The 18,394-nt window shown below is 42.7% G+C and overlaps 1 protein-coding gene across 7 annotated transcripts in view; it reads right to left on the bottom strand.

The window, feature by feature from the left end:
* Positions 1-608: 608 nt before the first annotated feature.
* scel (sciellin) overlaps positions 609-18,394 on the bottom strand; it is a 44,836-nt gene continuing 27,050 nt past the window's right edge. For 2 of the 7 annotated variants that reach the window (XM_029703713.1, XM_029703706.1), the window contains exons 16-24: positions 12,157-12,207; positions 11,986-12,036; positions 11,666-11,725; positions 11,047-11,103; positions 2,722-2,772; positions 2,522-2,593; positions 1,731-1,866; positions 1,337-1,439; positions 609-1,152 (exon numbers count right to left, since the gene is read on the bottom strand). In XM_029703713.1, the coding sequence (XP_029559573.1) occupies positions 1,136-1,152; positions 1,337-1,439; positions 1,731-1,866; positions 2,522-2,593; positions 2,722-2,772; positions 11,047-11,103; positions 11,666-11,725; positions 11,986-12,036; positions 12,157-12,207 (598 nt within the window). In that variant the 3' untranslated portion in view covers positions 609-1,135. The remainder of the gene's footprint in view (positions 1,153-1,336; positions 1,440-1,730; positions 1,867-2,521; positions 2,594-2,721; positions 2,773-11,046; positions 11,104-11,665; positions 11,726-11,985; positions 12,037-12,156; positions 12,208-18,394) is intronic. The other 5 variants (XM_029703707.1, XM_029703708.1, XM_029703710.1 and 2 more) reach the window with 5 other exon arrangements.

The following is an 18,394-nucleotide window of genomic DNA, read 5'->3' as shown; positions in this document are numbered from 1 at the left end:
ATAGAAAAAGACTCAACTCCCCTATATGTGCAAATGTTACTCAGTATGAACAGTAAAAGAACCACGTTATAAACTGTAATGATAATGAAGAGAAATAGGTGCAGAGCTACATTTGAGCTATTATGAATGCAACACTTTCTGAAATAATTTTGATAATTTGTCTGTAACAATAACAGAACTAGAAATAATTGCCATGTGTTGGGGGGGTACTGTCACGCCTGCTCCCGCTCTCCTGCGCCAGACTGCCTTCACTATGCACACCTGTCACCATCACGCGCAGCAGGGAATCATTGGACTCACCTGACCCCCATCATTATTTGATTGCCTCCCCTTTATCTGTCTGTTGCCTCTGTGTTTTCCCCGTGTCTGTATTCATGTCATTGTGTGTTCCTGTCCTGACGCTGTCCTGTCCTGTTCCATGTCTGTTGGTTAAGTTAAATGTCTACTACTCCCTGTACCTGCTTCCTGTCTCCAGAGTCGAGCCTTACATTGGGGTGCATTCAGTTCGTTTGAGCGTTTGCTAGATTGCGTAACGCTTTGTACTGAGCGGTACGTTTACTCAAAATGCATACAAATACTGTACTTGAAAGAAAACAAACAGTTTTGTGTAACTTCTATCAATTTTAATAAAGAATGCTTAATAGTTTTGTATTGCACACACAACCAACCCCCGGCCCTAATTATTGCACCATATGGATATCTTACCGTAAGCCTATTTTGGTAGCCTGAATGCCTGTGAAATATGTTGATTATGGAGACAAACAGCTGGCTGAGACAAGTTAAAAAAATGTTTTGGCTTACATGCATTTTACTGTGGATGTTTAACCTATCATGATTCAGAGACAGAGTCAATTAATTATAGGTGCCTAAAAGTTAAAAGAACAGAGATAAAAAAAACATGCTTACATATCCCATATAGTATATTCATGCATGAAAACATTAACTGTCAGTGTAGTTTTTATGTAAAAGATTAATATCCTCTCCATTTTATAAACACAAGAATTCATACCTAATTCTGAAAAATATGCTATTTTTCAACCTCTATACATGTCACCAAAATGTAATTCAAAACTTCAATCTATTTAAACGGCCATAGAATAAAGACCCCATCTTCATCCGCGTGAACTTTGGAGGTTCAACGATGCCATTTTTCTGTAAAATAAAATATGTGTTATCTCACAGTGACCCAACATAGGTTTGGAGATGTTATGCCCCCACAATTAAGCAAATCAATTGAAAGCCAGTAAATTCTGACCCATCATTTATGAAATATTGATATAGTGTATACAGTAAATCAGTATGAGCTCTATTTGTGTGTGTTTCTAAATGTGCTTACCTCTGGTGACTTCGAAGCAGCGCTCACAGTGGACGGTGCGTCTGTAGACCCACATACTGTCCCCGGCCTTGAGATGGCCCAGGTCACTGCTACACACCTCACACTGAGGACACAGAGACACACAATGTCACATACTCTCATTAGGCGAAGAAGAAGATCATGATGCATGTGTATTGACTGTTACATCTCAAGGCAGACACAGAGTCCGATAATCTCAATGAGAAGATGGTTGGATGTAATCCAATCAATCAATTATTGGATGTAGTGGTGCAAATGTAACATATTTATATCACAATATTGCAGATCTGATAAGAAGACAGAGGCCTCTGTACACACACTCAGGCATGGATACTCAAATATTAGATTATAGTGTTCATATTTCAATAGTGTTTACCTTAAAGCAGGTAGTGTGGCAGTTGATCTTCATATCCTCCAGCACCATCTTGGGGTCGGAACTCATGGGCTTACGGCAGTAAGAGCACAGGTCTCTCTCCAAAACAGTCCTAGAGGGACTGATCATCATCACATGGCTGTATGAGAGCGCATGCATTGACCTCATGTAAGGCCAGACAGCATCAGCGAGGGGAGTTATTTTATCAACACCATCCGCGTCTTTTTATTTGTGGCTAGATAACTATGTCATATGTTCTAACTATGTCTTAGATCTGTTACAACTGTTAAATGGAATAATAACCATAAAAGAAATGTTTTTGTTTGTACATGTGATGTCTTAATCATGTGCACAGTCATAGAGGAAAACATGGATATAAATAGTACAGTTTGAAAGCATGATGATCATGACATAGGAGATGACGGGATTCTTGAAAATTGGGACAATCCTTGTGCTAACGAAATTAGCCCTGGAGCATTATATTGTGCTATAAAAAAATATATAGTATATATGTTTGAAAATGTGTATTACATATTTAAATAATCTAATGTTAGAATTAAATAATCAAGGCCTTTAATAAACACTTGTTGGACAGTAAATATAAAAATGTAACGCCTCTTATGGTGTCTGACAGAGTTAACGTAAATCATTTTCTGAAGAAAAAAAATAAGAATTAGGAGGTTGTTCCTTTATATGGTGTAATCGCTAATACTTTAGTTTATTTTAAAAAAAGTAGAGCTTGTCCCGTCTTTCAGGAATCCCATATGAGATGATATGCATTCCTGCAATCTCACCTTTCAGGAGTAGAATACACCGTCTTGGTGGGTTTTGACATGAGAGAATCGAACAGATCGTCCTCAGCCCGGCTGAAGATGAGAATGGAATCGTTCAAATACAGTTTGTTACATGTATTCTTCAAAATGGATGTCGATGGTGGCCTAGTTCATTTACATGTAAATCACTGCCAGGTAGGAGCCGATTAATACTACCGTACCTGCTGTCCTTGTAGGTAGTAGACGTGGTATAGACACTGGTGCTGGTGACACTGGTGTAGTAACATAATATATATTGTCATATAGGTGCACATAAGAAAAATCCCAACCATTTACATTTCAGTCATTCAGCAGACGCTCTTATCCAGAGCGACATACAGCTAGTGCATTCATCTTAAGATAGCTAAGTGGGACAACCACATATCACAGTCATAGTAAATGTTTTCTCAATAAAGCGGCTATCAGCAAAGTCAGAGATAGTAAGGCGGGGAAAAAGTCAAGTGCAAGAGTTCACAAAAGCCTTTTTTTGGGTGAGGGGGTTGGGGTGAGATGGGGGTGAATTGGGATTATTTAAAATACTCTTTGAAGATGCTTTCGAAAGATGGGCAGGGACTCTGCTGTCCTAGCTTCAAGGGGAAGCTGGTTCCACCATTGGGCTGCCAGGACAGAGAAGAGCTTGGACTGGGCTAAGTGGGAGCTGCCATCCCATCGGGGTGGGAGGGCCAAGAGACCAGAGACCAGATGGAGTGCTCGGGTTGGGGTGTAGGGTTTGAGCATAGCCTGAAGGTAGGGAGGGGCAGTTCCTCTTGCTGCTCCGTAGACAAGTACTACGATCTTGAGGTGGATGCGAGCTTCGACTGGAAGCCAGTGGAGTGTGAAGAGGAGCAAAGTGACATGGGAGAACTTGGGAAGGTTGAACACCAGGCGGGCTGCAGTGTTCTGTATAAATTTCATGGGTTTGATGTGGAGTCCAGCGGAGTCCAGCCAACATCGAGTTGTAGTAGTCCAGACGAGAGATGATAAGTGCCTGGACAATTGCCTGGATTAGGACCGGTGCCGTTTCCTGTGTGACGTCGGGTCACACTCAATGGATGTTGTAGCACATGAACCTGCAGGAGCAGGTCAATGCTTTGATTTTTTGAAGAGAAAGACAGGGTGTTGTCCAGGGTCACGCCAAGGTTCTTTGCACTTTGGGAGGGGGACACCGTGGAGTTGTTCACTGTAATGGAGAGGTCTTGAGCGGGCAGGTTGATGTTGAGCTTGAGGTGGTGGGTCAACATCCAAGCTGAGATATATACCGTGGGGGGGAAAAGTATTTGATCCCCTGCTGATTTTGTACGTTTGCCCACTTACAAAGAAATGATCAGACTATAATTTTGATGGTAGGTTTATATGAACAGTGAGAAACAGAATAACAACAAAAAAATCCAGAAAAACACATGTCTAAAATATTTGCATTTTAATGAGGGAAATAAGTATTTGTCTAAATCATTTGCATTTTAATGAGGGAAATAAATATTTGACCCCTCTGGAAAACATGACTTAGTACTTGGTGGCAAAACCCTTGTTGGCAATCACAGAGGTGAGATGTTTCTTGTAGTGATTTCTACTTCCGGTTTGGAGCGAGCAGTCGCACTACGCTTCACTCCACAGGTAATATTACACTTCATTACATTACAACGGTTTGATTTGTTTGATCTGAGCAATTTTTTCTAACATAGCCGTCTTTGACATAGCCGTCTTTGTATCAAAGATAATCGTGTAGCTTAGAGTAATTATCGAAGTTAGCTATCTTCGTCCTCCTAACGTAGTCATCACTGCTAGCTAGCTAGTCAACACTGCTAGCTAGCCAACCAGCCAACTTCCACCGACTAGCAGCACTGTAGAATCTATTACATTACAACGGAACGACTTGACTAGTGTAGTGTTAGTGAGCCAGCTACATAGTTGTCTTTGCTGTCTTTGCATCTAAGATAATTGTGTAGTTTAGAGTAATTATTAGTAACTAGCCAGCCGCGACGCCAGACTTAGTCAACACACCTAGTCTTCATTAACCCACTGCTAGCTAGCTAGCCAACCGTTACCGACTAGCAGCGCTGTAGACACTAATACTTTACAACGGAACGACTTGATTAGTGTAGTGTTAGTGAGCCAGCTACATAGTTGTCTTTGCTGTCATTGCATCTAAGATAATTGTGTAGTCTAGAGTAATTATTAGTAACTAGCCAGCCGCGACGCCAGACGTAGTCAACACACCTAGTCATCATTAACCCACTGCTAGCTAGCTAGCCAACAGCTAGCCAACCGTTACCGACTAGCAGCGCTGTTGATACTAATACTTTACAACGGAACGATTTGACTAGTGCAGTGTTGGCTAGCTAGCTACATAGTTGTCTTTGTCATAGCTTGATAATTGTGTAGTTTAGTAATTACCGAGGTTAGCTAGCCAGCTATTGCCGTCCCCCGCGACGCCATTTTTCCAAACCCAGCCAACTATTACCGATGAGTAACACTGTAGAAACTAAATACATTACAAAGGAACGTCTTGATTAGTGTTATGTTAGCTAGCTACAAAGTTGCTTTTGTATCATGACAAGGTGTAGTACTGAAACTATCGAGGTCACCTAGCCAGCTACACCTAGCCAGCTACACGTTCAAACAAAGTCAACAACGCAGCCACTGCTAGCTAGCCTACTCCACCAGCCAGCAGTACTGTATGATTTTCGTCATTTTAGTCAATAAGATTTTTTGCAACGTAAGCTTAACTTTCTGAACATTCGAGACGTGTAGTCCACTTGTCATTCCAATCTCCTTTGCATTAGCGTAGCCTCTTCTGTAGCTTGTCAACTATGTGTCTGTCTATCCCTGTTCTCTCCCCTCTGCACAGGCCATACAAACGCTCCACACCGCGTGGCCGCTGCCACTCTAACCTGGTGGTCCCAGCGCGCACGACCCACGTGGAGTTCCAGGTCTCCGGCAGCCTCTGGAACTGCCGGTCTGCGGCCAACAAGGCTGAGTTCATCTCAGCCTATGCTACCCTCCAGTCCCTAGACTTCCTGGCGCTGACGGAAACATGGATCACCACAGATAACACTGCTACTCCTACTGCTCTCTCCTCGTCTGCCCACGTGTTCTCGCATACCCCTAGAGCATCGAGCCAGCGGGGTGGTGGCACTGGAATCCTCATCTCTCCCAAGTGGACATTCTCTCTTTCTCCCCTGACCCATCTGTCTATCTCCTCATTTGAATTCCATGCTGTCACAGTTACCAGCCCTTTCAAGCTTAACATCCTCATCATTTATCGCCCTCCAGGTTCCCTTGGAGAGTTCATCAATGAGCTTGACGCCTTGATAAGTTCCTTTCCTGAGGATGGCTCACCTCTCACAGTTCTGGGTGACTTTAACCTCCCCACGTCTACCTTCGACTCATTCCTCTCTGCCTCCTTCTTTCCACTCCTCTCCTCTTTTGACCTCACCCTCTCACCTTCCCCCCCTACTCACAAGGCAGGCAATACGCTTGACCTCATCTTTACTAGATGCTGTTCTTCCACTAATCTCATTGCAACTCCCCTCCAAGTCTCCGACCACTACCTTGTATCCTTTTCCCTCTCGCTCTCATCAAAAACTTCTCACTCTGCCCCTACTCGGATGGTATTGCGCCGTCCCAACCTTCGCTCTCTCTCTCCTGCTACTCTCTCCTCTTCCATCCTATCATCTCTTCCCTCTGCTCAAACCTTCTCCAACCTATCTCCTGATTTTGCCTCCTCAACCCTCCTCTCCTCCCTCTCTGCATCCTTTGATTTTCTCTGTCCCCTATTCTCCAGGCCGGCTCGGTCCTCCCCTCCTGCTCCGTGGCTCGACGACTCACTGCGAGCTCACAGAACAGGGCTCCGGGCAGCCGAGCGGAAATGGAGGAAAACTCGCCTCCCTGCGGACCTCGCATCCTTTCACTCCCTCCTCTCTACATTTTCCTCTTCTGTCTCTGCTGCTAAAGCCACTTTCTACCACTCTAAATTCCAAGCATCTGCCTCTAACCCTAGGAAGCTTTTTGCTACCTTCTCCTCCCTCCTGAATCCTCCTCCCCTTCCCCCCCTCCTCCCTCACTGCGGATGACTTCGTCAACCATTTTGAAAAGAAGGTTGACGACATCCGATCCTCGTTTGCTAAGTCAAGCGACACCGCTGGTCCTGCTCACACTGCCCTACCCTGTGCTTTGACCTCTTTCTCCCCTCTCTCTCCAGATGAAATCTCGCGTCTTGTGACGGCCGGCCGCCCAACAACCTGCCCACTTGACCCTATCCCCTCCTCTCTTCTCCAGACCATTTCCGGAGACCTTCTCCCCTACCTCACCTCGCTCATCAACTCATCCTTGACCGCTGGCTACGTCCCTTCCGTCTTCAAGAGAGCGAGAGTTGCACCCCTTCTGAAAAAACCTACACTCGATCCCTCCGATGTCAACAACTACAGACCAGTATCCCTTCTTTCTTTTCTCTCCAAAACTCTTGAACGTGCCGTCCTTGGCCAGCTCTCCTGCTATCTCTCTCAGAACGACCTTCTTGATCCTAATCAGTCAGGTTTCAAGACTGGGCATTCAACTGAGACTGCTCTTCTCTGTGTCACGGAGGCTCTCCGCACTGCTAAAGCTAACTCTCTCTCCTCTGCTCTCATCCTTCTAGACCTATCTGCTGCCTTTGATACTGTGAACCATCAGATCCTCCTCTCCACCCTTTCCGAGCTGGGCATCTCCGGCGCGGCCCACGCTTGGATTGCGTCCTACCTGACAGGTCGCTCCTACCAGGTGGCGTGGCGAGAATCTGTCTCCGCACCACGTGCTCTCACCACTGGTGTCCCCCAGGGCTCTGTTCTAGGCCCTCTCCTATTCTCGCTATACACCAAGTCACTTGGCTCTGTCATATCCTCACACGGTCTCTCCTATCATTGCTATGCAGACGACACACAATTAATCTTCTCCTTTCCCCCTTCTGACAACCAGGTGGCGAATCGCATCTCTGCATGTCTGGCAGACATATCAGTGTGGATGACGGATCACCACCTCAAGCTGAACCTCGGCAAGACGGAGCTGCTCTTCCTCCCGGGGAAGGACTGCCCGTTCCATGATCTCGCCATCACGGTTGACAACTCCCTTGTGTCCTCCTCCCAGAGTGCTAAGAACCTTGGCGTGATCCTGGACAACACCCTGTCGTTCTCCACTAACATCAAGGCGGTGACCCGATCCTGTAGGTTCATGCTCTACAACATTCGCAGAGTACGACCCTGCCTCACACAGGAAGCGGCGCAGGTCCTAATCCAGGCACTTGTCATCTCCCGTCTGGATTACTGCAACTCGCTGTTGGCTGGGCTCCCTGCCTGTGCCATCAAACCCCTACAACTCATCCAGAACGCCGCAGCCCGTCTGGTGTTCAACCTTCCCAAGTTCTCTCACGTCACCCCGCTCCTCCGCTCTCTCCACTGGCTTCCAGTTGAAGCTCGCATCCGCTACAAGACCATGGTGCTTGCCTACGGAGCTGTGAGGGGAACGGCACCTCCGTACCTTCAGGCTCTGATCAGGCCCTACACCCAAACAAGGGCACTGCGTTCATCCACCTCTGGCCTGCTCGCCTCCCTACCTCTGAGGAAGCACAGTTCCCGCTCAGCCCAGTCAAAACTGTTCGCTGCTCTGGCACCCCAATGGTGGAACAAGCTCCCTCACGATGCCAGGACAGCGGAGTCAATCACCACCTTCCGGAGACACCTGAAACCCCACCTCTTTAAGGAATACCTGGGATAGGATAAAGTAATCCTTCTAACCCCCCCCCTTTAAAAGATTTAGATGCACTATTGTAAAGTGGTTGTTCCACTGGATATTATAGGTGAATGCACCAATTTGTAAGTCGCTCTGGATAAGAGCGTCTGCTAAATGACTTAAATGTAAATGTAAATGTAAGTTTGCACACATCTCAGGAGGGATTTTGTCCCACTCCTCTTTGCAGATCTTCTCCAAGTCATTAAGGTTTCGAGGCAGACGTTTGGCAACTCGAACCTTCAGCTCCCTCTACAGATTTTCTATGGGATTACGGTCTGGAGACTGGCTAGGCCACTCCAGAACCTTAATGTGCTTCTTCTTGAGCCACTCCTTTGTTGCCTTGGCCGTGTGTTTTGGGTCATTGTCATGCTGGAATACCCATCCACGACCCATTTTCAATGCCCTGGCTGAGGGAAGGAGGTTCTCACCCAAGATTTGACAGTACATGGCCCCGTCAAATGACGCGGTGAAGTTCTCCTGTCCCCTTAGCAGAAAAACACCCCCAAAGCATAATGTTTCCACCTCCATGTTTGACGGTGGAGATGGTGTTCTTGGGGTCATAGGCAGCATTCCTCCTCCTCCAAACACGGCGAGTTGAGTTGATGCCAAAGAGCTCCATTTTGGTCTCATCTGACCACAACACTTTCACCCAGTTGTCCTCTGAATCATTCAGATGTTCATTGGCAAACTTCGGACGGGCTTGTATATGTATTCTTGAGCAGGGGGACCTTGCGGGCGCTGCAGGATTTCAGTCGTTCACGGCGTAGTGTGTTACCAATTGTTTTCTTGGTGACTATGGTCCCAGCTGCCTTGAGATCACTGACAAGATCCTCCCGTGTCGTTCTGGGCTGATTCCTCACCATTCTCATGATCATTGCAACTCCACGAGGTGAGATCTTGCATGGAGCCCCAGGCCGAGGGATATTGACAGTTCTTTTGTGTTTCTTCCATTTGCGAATAATCGCACCAAATGTTGTCACCTTCTCACGAAGCTGCTTGGCGATGGTCTTGTAGCCCATTCCAACCTTGTGTAGGTCTACAATCTTGTCCCTGACATCCTTGGAGAGCTTTTTGGTCTTGGCCAGGGTGGAGAGTTTGGAATCTGATTGATTGATTGCTTCTGTGGACAGGTGTCTTTTATACAGGTAACAAGCTGTGGTTAGGAGCACTCCCTTTAAGAGTGTGCTCCTAATCTCAGCCCGTTACCTGTATAAAAGACACCTGGGAGCCAGAAATCTTTCTGATTGAGAGGGGGTCAAATCCTTATTTCCCTCATTAAAATGCAAACCAATTTATAACATTTGACATGCGTTTTTCTCAATATTTTTGTTGTTATCCTGTCTCTCACTGTTCAAATAAATGTACCATTAAAATTATAGACTGATCATTTCTTTGCCAGTGGGCAAACGTACAAAATCATCAGGGGATCAAATACTTTTTTCCCCCACTGTATGCCAGGCAGATAGGATGCAATCCAAGAGTGTGCAGAGCCTGAAACACCCAGCCCGGTATCGAAAGCAGGGGATAGATCTAGGAGGATGAGAACAGAGAGTCAGCTTTGGCAGTGTGGAGAGCCTCCGTGAAGTAAAGAGCAGTCTCGGTTGAGTGACCCGTCTTGAAGCCTGACTGGTTAGTGTTAAAAGACTGTTCTGAGAGAGATAGTGAGAGAGTTGGTCAGAGACAACACTCTCAAGTGTTTTGGAAATTAAAGAAAGAAGGGATGAGTCAAGGGTTGGTTTCTTGAGGAGCGGAGTGACTCGCACCATTTTGAAGAGGGGTATAAGGATGACTTGAAAGGTACAGCAAGGGACTTCTCCAGACCATCTCTCCAGACATGGTCTGGAGAAGGGAGGAGGGGATGGGGTCGAGCAGGCATGATGTCGGGGGACAGGGCCTCACTAGTTGCAGGATTTCATCTGGAGAGAGACGGGTCAAGGGGTCAAGAGGTCAAGGCGTAGGGTAGTTCTGTGTGAGTGGGACCATTGGACTCAATAGGCTGCATGAATGTGGAGCGGATTTTGTCAACCTTCATTTCAAAGTAGTTAAAGTCATCAGCAGAGAGGGAGGAGGGAGGGGGAGGGGTGGAAGGTTAAGGAGGGAGGAGAAGCTGGAAAATAGTTTCATCGGGTTAGAGGCAGAAGCTTGAAATTTAGAATGATAGAAAGTGGCTTTAGCAGTGGATAAAGAGGAAGAGCTAGCGAAAGGATGATAGGTCCTCCGGGAAGTTTAGTTTTCCCAAATTTTCGCTCAGCTGCCCACAGCCCTTTTCTGTAAGCTCGCAATGAGTCACTCAGCCACGGAGCAGGAGGGGAGTGCCGAGCCGCCCGGGAGGAGGACAGAGTGAGTCATAGGATGCGGAATAGGAGGAACGTAGGGTCGAAGAGGCAGAATCGGGAGACAGGAGGGAGAAGGATTTAGCAGAAGGGAGAGATGATAGAATAGAAAAGGAGATAGTAGTGGTAGAGAGAGAGCGAAGATTGCAACGGCGCATGAGCATCTGGGTAGGGGCTGAGTGGTTAGGGTTGGAGGAAAGGGAGACAGAAAAGGAAACAAAATAGTGATCAGAGAACTGGAGGGTCGTGAGAGTAGTGGTCGAACAGACTCTAGTAAAATGAGGTCAAGCGTATTTCCTGCCTTGTGAGTGACATTGACTTTGAAACTATGTTTATTGATAAAGATAGATACAATCCCAGGCGTGATGCCATTAATCATTTCATCAGATTAATTTAAAGGGCATTACATACCTGTTGTCTGGCTTGCTGGAGTAGCTTTTACGGGTGTTGGTTGAGGTGTAGTCCTCACTGTGTGTGAGGAAATAGGGTGGAATTGTAGGTCATTTTCAAAGTCTTGTGAGGATTTATGGGCTGTGAAACCCGTTTCTGATAGGTTGTGTTCGAGATGATTGCATTGCAGTCTGCGACAGCAGACTTACTGATTTCCAGTACATAATTACCTTTCATCCTAAAAAAACTCATTATTATTTGTACATCAGTCAGTCTGACACCACCTACTGGACGTAGACGTCAGTTCAACTTCTAATTTTGATTGAAATTTGGTTGAGTTGTCAACTATTGTGCATTCAACAAAACATTTCACCATGTCATTGGATTTAGGTTAAAAGTGGAGAAAAACTAAATGCCCTTATGCCGATGAGTTTTTGCAAATCCATTGAGTGTTCCTCGTGGATTGAATGTCATATAGATTTTTGGGGGTTGAAATGCGATGGAAATAGTGTTGATTGAACCAGTTTTACCCAGTGGTCATTAACCCACATCACAAATTTGATGCTCTCGAACGTGCCCATATATTAGTCAGGGGCCATTGTACAGAGCATTTTGTAGTACACCATTCTACAACCATTACCTTGGCTTGGAGCTGATGGTGTAGGAAGAGGACCTGGTAGTGGAGACATCGTCACTCCTACTGTAGGAGCAGTTTGGAACGGGAGACAGAACGCAATATTAAGGAAGACGGCTGTGTTATTTTGAAATCTGGCTGAAATGACAACAGAAATCTTATAATTTGATGTCAACTATCGGTCCAATATGCAATCCCTGGAAAGCTATAGTTATTTTGCATGAAGGACAGTAACTGTTGATCATATAAGTTGTAAATACGATATTGTTGAAGAAGAATATATCATCATTAACTACTGGTTCTTGTGTAGAGGTTATCATGTTTACCTGGTGATGGTCCTAGTAGTAGAGGTCGGAGATTTCACAGTTTTGACATCCCTAAATGGAAACAAAGATTGAATACATTTTGGCTACTCACCTCACACACAGATAATGAACTGTTACTAATATTGAGAAGTATTTTGCTGAAATCGATTTGATTAAATCAGTAAAACTTACCCTTTGGGGCTGTCCACAGTGACAACTTCTTTATTGGTGATGGTTGTAGTGCTGTAAGTATAAACAATGGAAATAATATGCTCAGTTTGAGTTGATCTACAAATATCACATGATGAAACCAATTTTTATGATCAGAAATGTTATATACTGTGGACCACTTGAGTGTTCGGATGATAATAATGTTTAGCTTTAATAATGTTTACATACAGTTTTACCAACTTTATATGTATTATACTGCATTCTAGAAATGGTTTATGTACACCTTTTCTATTCACATACTGTCCATACTGTCTATACACACCATTCACTACATATATATTTACAGTATATTCCAAGCTAATTTCCTGCACTTCTATCAATTTTTTCATGGGAATTTGTACTATGTATTTAAATACGGTATTCTCAATATTAATATTTCATTAATATTAAATTGTTTATACACATTGCATATTTATTTATATACTGGATTCTTTACATAGCTCACTCTAATATATCTACTGCTGTACATATAATTTTTTGCATATCTTGTGTAAATTAATCCGGTGTATATACTGTCATGACTCTCCTGTGAGGATCCAAAGATCAGGTTACAAGGGATCAGTGTCTACAGAGCCCTCTCACCTACAGAGGGGAGGAGGGACTGGTGTGGGGGTTTTATGACACCTCACGTTAATCGTAAATTGTAGGCAGCAGACGACTCCTTTTGGTGTCTAGTATTGGTGAATGGAATCTCTTTGATACAGAAGGTTTTGTCGCCGAGAAACTCTAATGTCCAACAGTGAACACTTGGACAATATATTTCAACATCCGAATGTGGGGAATGATGAGAGATGGAATACGGGAAATTAATCTCTATTTTGTGATGTCATTAAAAATTGTATAAAAGTGATATAACAACAATTTTGTAACTTGAAGAGCTTTCACACTGTATGTCAGGTTTACATCCTTTATGCTGTGTAGGAAATATCAAAGATGAAGAGAATATTTTTGTTAAGATAGGAATGTGCTTTTAGTTTTCTAAAGAGATCATAGTTTTCAATTATGTTTTGCTCCGTAACTAGCCACACCCGAGGGAGCTCAGAGAGCTTGACGGAAACACCCCTTTTTACCCAAGTGTATAAAAGACTGAGCTAAGAATTAACATACCAGACAAGGACCACAAGCTGCAGCTAGGTCTACATTGGTCACGACCCTGAAAATCAACACGAGTTGAAGAAGACAGAGTAGCTTCTGACAATCAATGTTACGGTTTAGTAGCTGTTCTAAGTACTGTATCTAAGAAAGTGAATTTAAGTAGGACCATCTGGTTATTCTCTTCAAATCACTGTCGACTACACTGCTCTCATCACAACTCTGGGGATCATCGACACGGCTGATTAGCTGTCCTCAGAAGACCACTCTTCCAGAACGAGTGAAAGTAAACACTGTCAACTAAGGAGAAGGACATTGTGACCTCTTGTGGACAATCAGAGCTTACACTTACGAACTAAGGAGAAGGCCCAATCGAACCCTTTTCACACAGGCCTGGGTCAAACAGAGATACACAATGAATACCTTCAACATATAAATACATGCATTACTTCTTACCCAAACTAGCGTCAGTTCAGGGCAAGGTATTAGGATTACTGTGAGCGTAGTTCCCAAATGTATCCAAGTGTTGTCTCTCTAACTCTCTCGCTTTCTCTCTCTCTCTCTTTAACTTCTTGAGGCTACCTGGGACGTTAGCGTGCCACCTGTGGCGCACCCTATCAACAGCAGGTGCATTTCAAGAGCGGCAAATTTGAAACCAAATAAATGTACAAATTCAAATTTCTCAAACATACAACTAACTTACAGCCTTTGAAAGATAAACATCTTCTTAATCTAACCACGTTTACCGATTTCAAAAAGGTTTTACGGGGAAAGCATAAAGTTAGGTTATGTTAGGAGAGTACATTGACAATAGCTGTGTGCAATGCATTGTCGATTCAAAGACATGCCTCACCAAAACCATACAATCAGCTAAAATTATGCACTAACCTTTTACAATCTCCATCAGATGACACTCCTAGGACATTTTGTTAGACAATGCATGCATTTTTAGTTCTATCAAGTTCATATTTATATCTAAAAACAGTGTTTTACTATGGCGTTGATGTTCAGGAAATCGTTTCCCTCCAATACCGGCAGTCAAGTCATGACGACAAAATAATTAATTAATATTAGAAAACATTGCTAAAATATTATATTGTCATTCAAAGAATTATAGATTTACATCTCTTGAACGCAATGGACTTGTCAGATTTTAAATTAACCTTACTGGGAGATCACACTTTGCAATAATCTGAGCACTGCGCCAGACAAATACGCATCGCGATACAGACTAACCGCCATGTTGGAGGAATCTAAAATCTAAAATACTATATAAATAATCCATTACCTTTGATTCTCTTCATCAGATGTCACTTCCAAAGAGTCCCAGGTCCATAACGAATGTAGTTTTGTTCAAAAAAGCTCATCATTTATGTCGAAAAACCTCCGTGTTGTAGCGCATGATCTAAGCCAGCCGGACTTCACTTCACTTCAAGAACGGAAAAAATATATTTCCGTTCGTTCAAACATGTCAAACGTTGTATCGCATAAATCATTAGGGCCTTTTTTAACCAGAACATGAATAAAATTCAAGGCGGACCATTGGGTTTTCTTTTAAAACGTTTCGGAATGAGAGTACCCACCATCAAATCGCGCGCCAGGGTGAATGATGGACCATCACGTTCCATGGCTCTTATTCGGTCAGATCTCACTGTAGAACACTCAAAACACTTTGTAAAGGCTGGGGACATCTTGTGGAAGCAATAGGAAGTGCCAGAATATAATTCACCCCCTTTGTTTTTCAATGGCATAGGCTCAAAGTCAATTCAACACATCAGGTATCCACTTCCTGTCAGAATCTGTCTCAGGGTTTTGCCTGCCAAATGAGTTCTGTTATACTCACAGACACCATTCAAACAGTTTTTGAAACTTTAGGGTGTTTTCTATCCATATATAATAAGTATATGCATATTGTAGTTACTGGGTAGGTGTAGGAGGCAGTTTAAAATGGGCACACTTTTTTCAAAAAATTCTCAATACTGCCCCCTATACCCTAACAGGTTAACTCTCCATCTTTTGGTAGGGGGACACCGTGTAACAAGTGTCATATCGTGTTATTCTGCTAGGGACTTGTCATCCGCTAGTTTCTAATCAATAACCGTGTGTATCCTGTGTTATCATTTAGTTTGTTAGTAGATAAATGATCAAATCAATTTGTGTGGTACGGAATGATCAGTAAAGCTGGGGTTTGTGCAGATTCAAGAAGTCTGCGACGTTCAGAATAAGACTGATATGACGTAATGATTAATAAGTGACTGTTATCGATATCTAACTTATATTTATATTCTTGAGTTTAATTTGGGAGATGGTAACTCATTAAACAACTTATTCCGTGGTGCTCCAAATTCCTATTTTGTTCATTGTTACATGATTAATTTCATCTGGTACTGTAACGCCCTGGCAATAGAGAGGGGTTTTTTGTTCTTCATTTTGGTAAGGCCAGGGTGTTACATTGGGTGGGCGTTCTATGTTCCTTTCTCTATATTTTGGATTTCTTTGTTTTGGGCCGTGTGTTGCTCCCAATCAGGCACAGCTGAAGCTCGTTGTTGCTGATTGGGAGTCACACAAAAGGAGCATGTTTTTCCTTTGGGTTTTGTGGGTAATTGTTTCTGTTAGTGTTTTGCACCTGACAGGACTGTTTGGCTGTCGGTTTTCTTGTTTTGTTTGTATAGTGTTCTTTCTTTATTAAATATTCAATGATGTACACTAACTCCGATGCACCTTGGTCTACTCTCTCTCACGACAGCCGTTACAGGTAACAAACAGCAGGTAATTGTTCGATAAATAACAGTCATCACATTAATGAAAGTCACGGCAATACATATTGATTGCATTTGGATTACTCTTACAGTGCTATTTGGGTTGTTAATTTGATTAATTATGACATTTCTTGATTTTTTTTGTGTGTACTGTTTGACAATTTACTGCATTGTTAGGAGCTAGTAACATAAGAATTTAACTGCACCCACTACAACATCTGCTAAACTGTGTACACAACCAATATACTTGATTTGATACTGTCCTTGATGCTGAAATACTGAATACTAGAATAATCATATTCAGTCAATCTAGAATAATCATATTCAATCAATAGTTTTTTTTAATCAACATGACAGTACACCATTACATAACACTAATAATAACAAAAACAACACCAAACAAGGCAGCAGCTTTCAGTGGTATATCAGTGGTTGGAATATTAAACAGCAATTATAAATAAATAATAATAATAATTCAATAAAAAAAAATATATAAAACATTACACAATCATTTGTTCTAACTTATGCCCTAGCTTCTCACCCACACATCCAGTCACATATTTAATTCAAAAAGTGTTCCCATATCATACTATATTTCCCTTTCCTCTACTGTAATTTCACTATCATTGATTCATAAAATGAGTTTGAGCCAATCTTTTGATTTCGGACTATCTGCACTCTTCCAGTTACAATAGTATGAGTCTAGCCGCTGTTAGAAAACCCACTGAGGCAAGACCAAACTCTTCTTTGCTAACACCTGCTGGTAAAATATAAATATCCCCTAATAATCACAGCTGTGGGGACTCTGGGATAGGCTGTACCACCCATTCTTCAAGCTTTTTACGAACCTCCTTCCAAAAAGAGAGCACCACAGGACATTCCCATATAGCATGCAAAAGGTACTTGCTTCACCCTTGCATTTCCAACATAAATTATTTTGCAATAAACCCATTTTATGTAAACTAACTGGGGTCCAGTAGTTTCTATGAACAATCTTATAACGTGTACATTTAACCATTTTATCCCTGTTACACCACCCTACATTGGAAACAAAACATTTCCATACACCCTACTCAATGTCAAAATTAAGATCCCTCTGCCAAATCAACCTTAAATTATCACAATTTCCATATGAGACTCTTTTATAAAACACTGAAGTGTGAAATATTGTTCTAACAAGTTTTTATCTCTCTGGAGGTTAATACTCATAAGAGACCAAATGCAGCTCCTTAGTTGTAAGTATTTCCAGAAATCTCCTTTACCTGGCAAATTAAATGTCTCCTTCAGGTCCTAATAGGACATAAGCACTCCTTTCTCATATAGATTCCCCTAGTGCAGTGGTTCCCAAACTTTTTATAGTCCCGTACTCCTTCAAACATTCAACCTCCAGCTGCGTACCCCCTCTAGCACCAGGGTCAGCACACTCTCAAATTTAGTTTTTTGCCATCATTGTAAGCCTGCCACACAAACACTATACGGTACATTTATTAAACATAAGAATGAGTGAGTTTTTGTCACAACCCGGCTCGTGGGAAGTGACAAATGGCTCTTATAGGACCAGGGCACAAATAACAATATAATAATAATGAATTTTGCGAATAACTCACCATGCAAGCGGTCAGTAAAGAAACCTTTAAGCTAGCGGAACACCTGCTCCAATATCCAATGATGGGCGTGGCGCGAAATACAAATTTCTCGAAAATCCGAAAACTTCCATTTTTCAAACATATGATTATTTTACACCATTTTAAAGACAAGACTCTCCTTTATCTAACCACACTGTCCGATTTCAAAAAGGCTTTACAGCGAAAGCAAAACATTAGATTATGTCAGCAGAGTACCCAGCCAGAAATAATCAGACACCCATTTTTCAAGCTAGCATATAATGTCACAAAAACCAAAACCACAGCTAAATGCAGCACTAACCTTTGATGATCTTCATCAGATGACACTCCTAGGACATTATATTATACAATACATGCATGTTTTGTTCAATCAAGTTCATATTTATATCAAAAACCAGCTTTTTACATTAGCATGTGACGTTCAGAACTAGCATTCCCACCGAACACTTCCGGTGAATTTACTAAATTACTCATGATAAACGTTCACAAAAAACATAACAATTATTTTAAGAATTATAGATACAGAACTCCTTTATGCACTCGCTATGTCCGATTTTAAAATAGCTTTTCGGTGAAAGCACATTTTGCAATATTCTGAGTAGATAGCCCGGCCATCACAGGCTAGCTATTTTGACACCCACCAAGTGTGGTACTCACCAAACTCCGATTTACTATTAGAAAAGTTTGATTACCTTTGCTGTCTTCGTCAGAATGCACTCCCAG

The sequence above is a fragment of the Salmo trutta genome, chromosome 20, assembly GCF_901001165.1.
Source record: "Salmo trutta chromosome 20, fSalTru1.1, whole genome shotgun sequence".
NCBI classification, from domain to species: Eukaryota; Metazoa; Chordata; class Actinopteri; order Salmoniformes; family Salmonidae; genus Salmo; species Salmo trutta.
The sequence above is the reverse complement of the archived record's forward strand: the minus strand, read 5'-3'. Positions and strand labels throughout refer to the sequence as shown.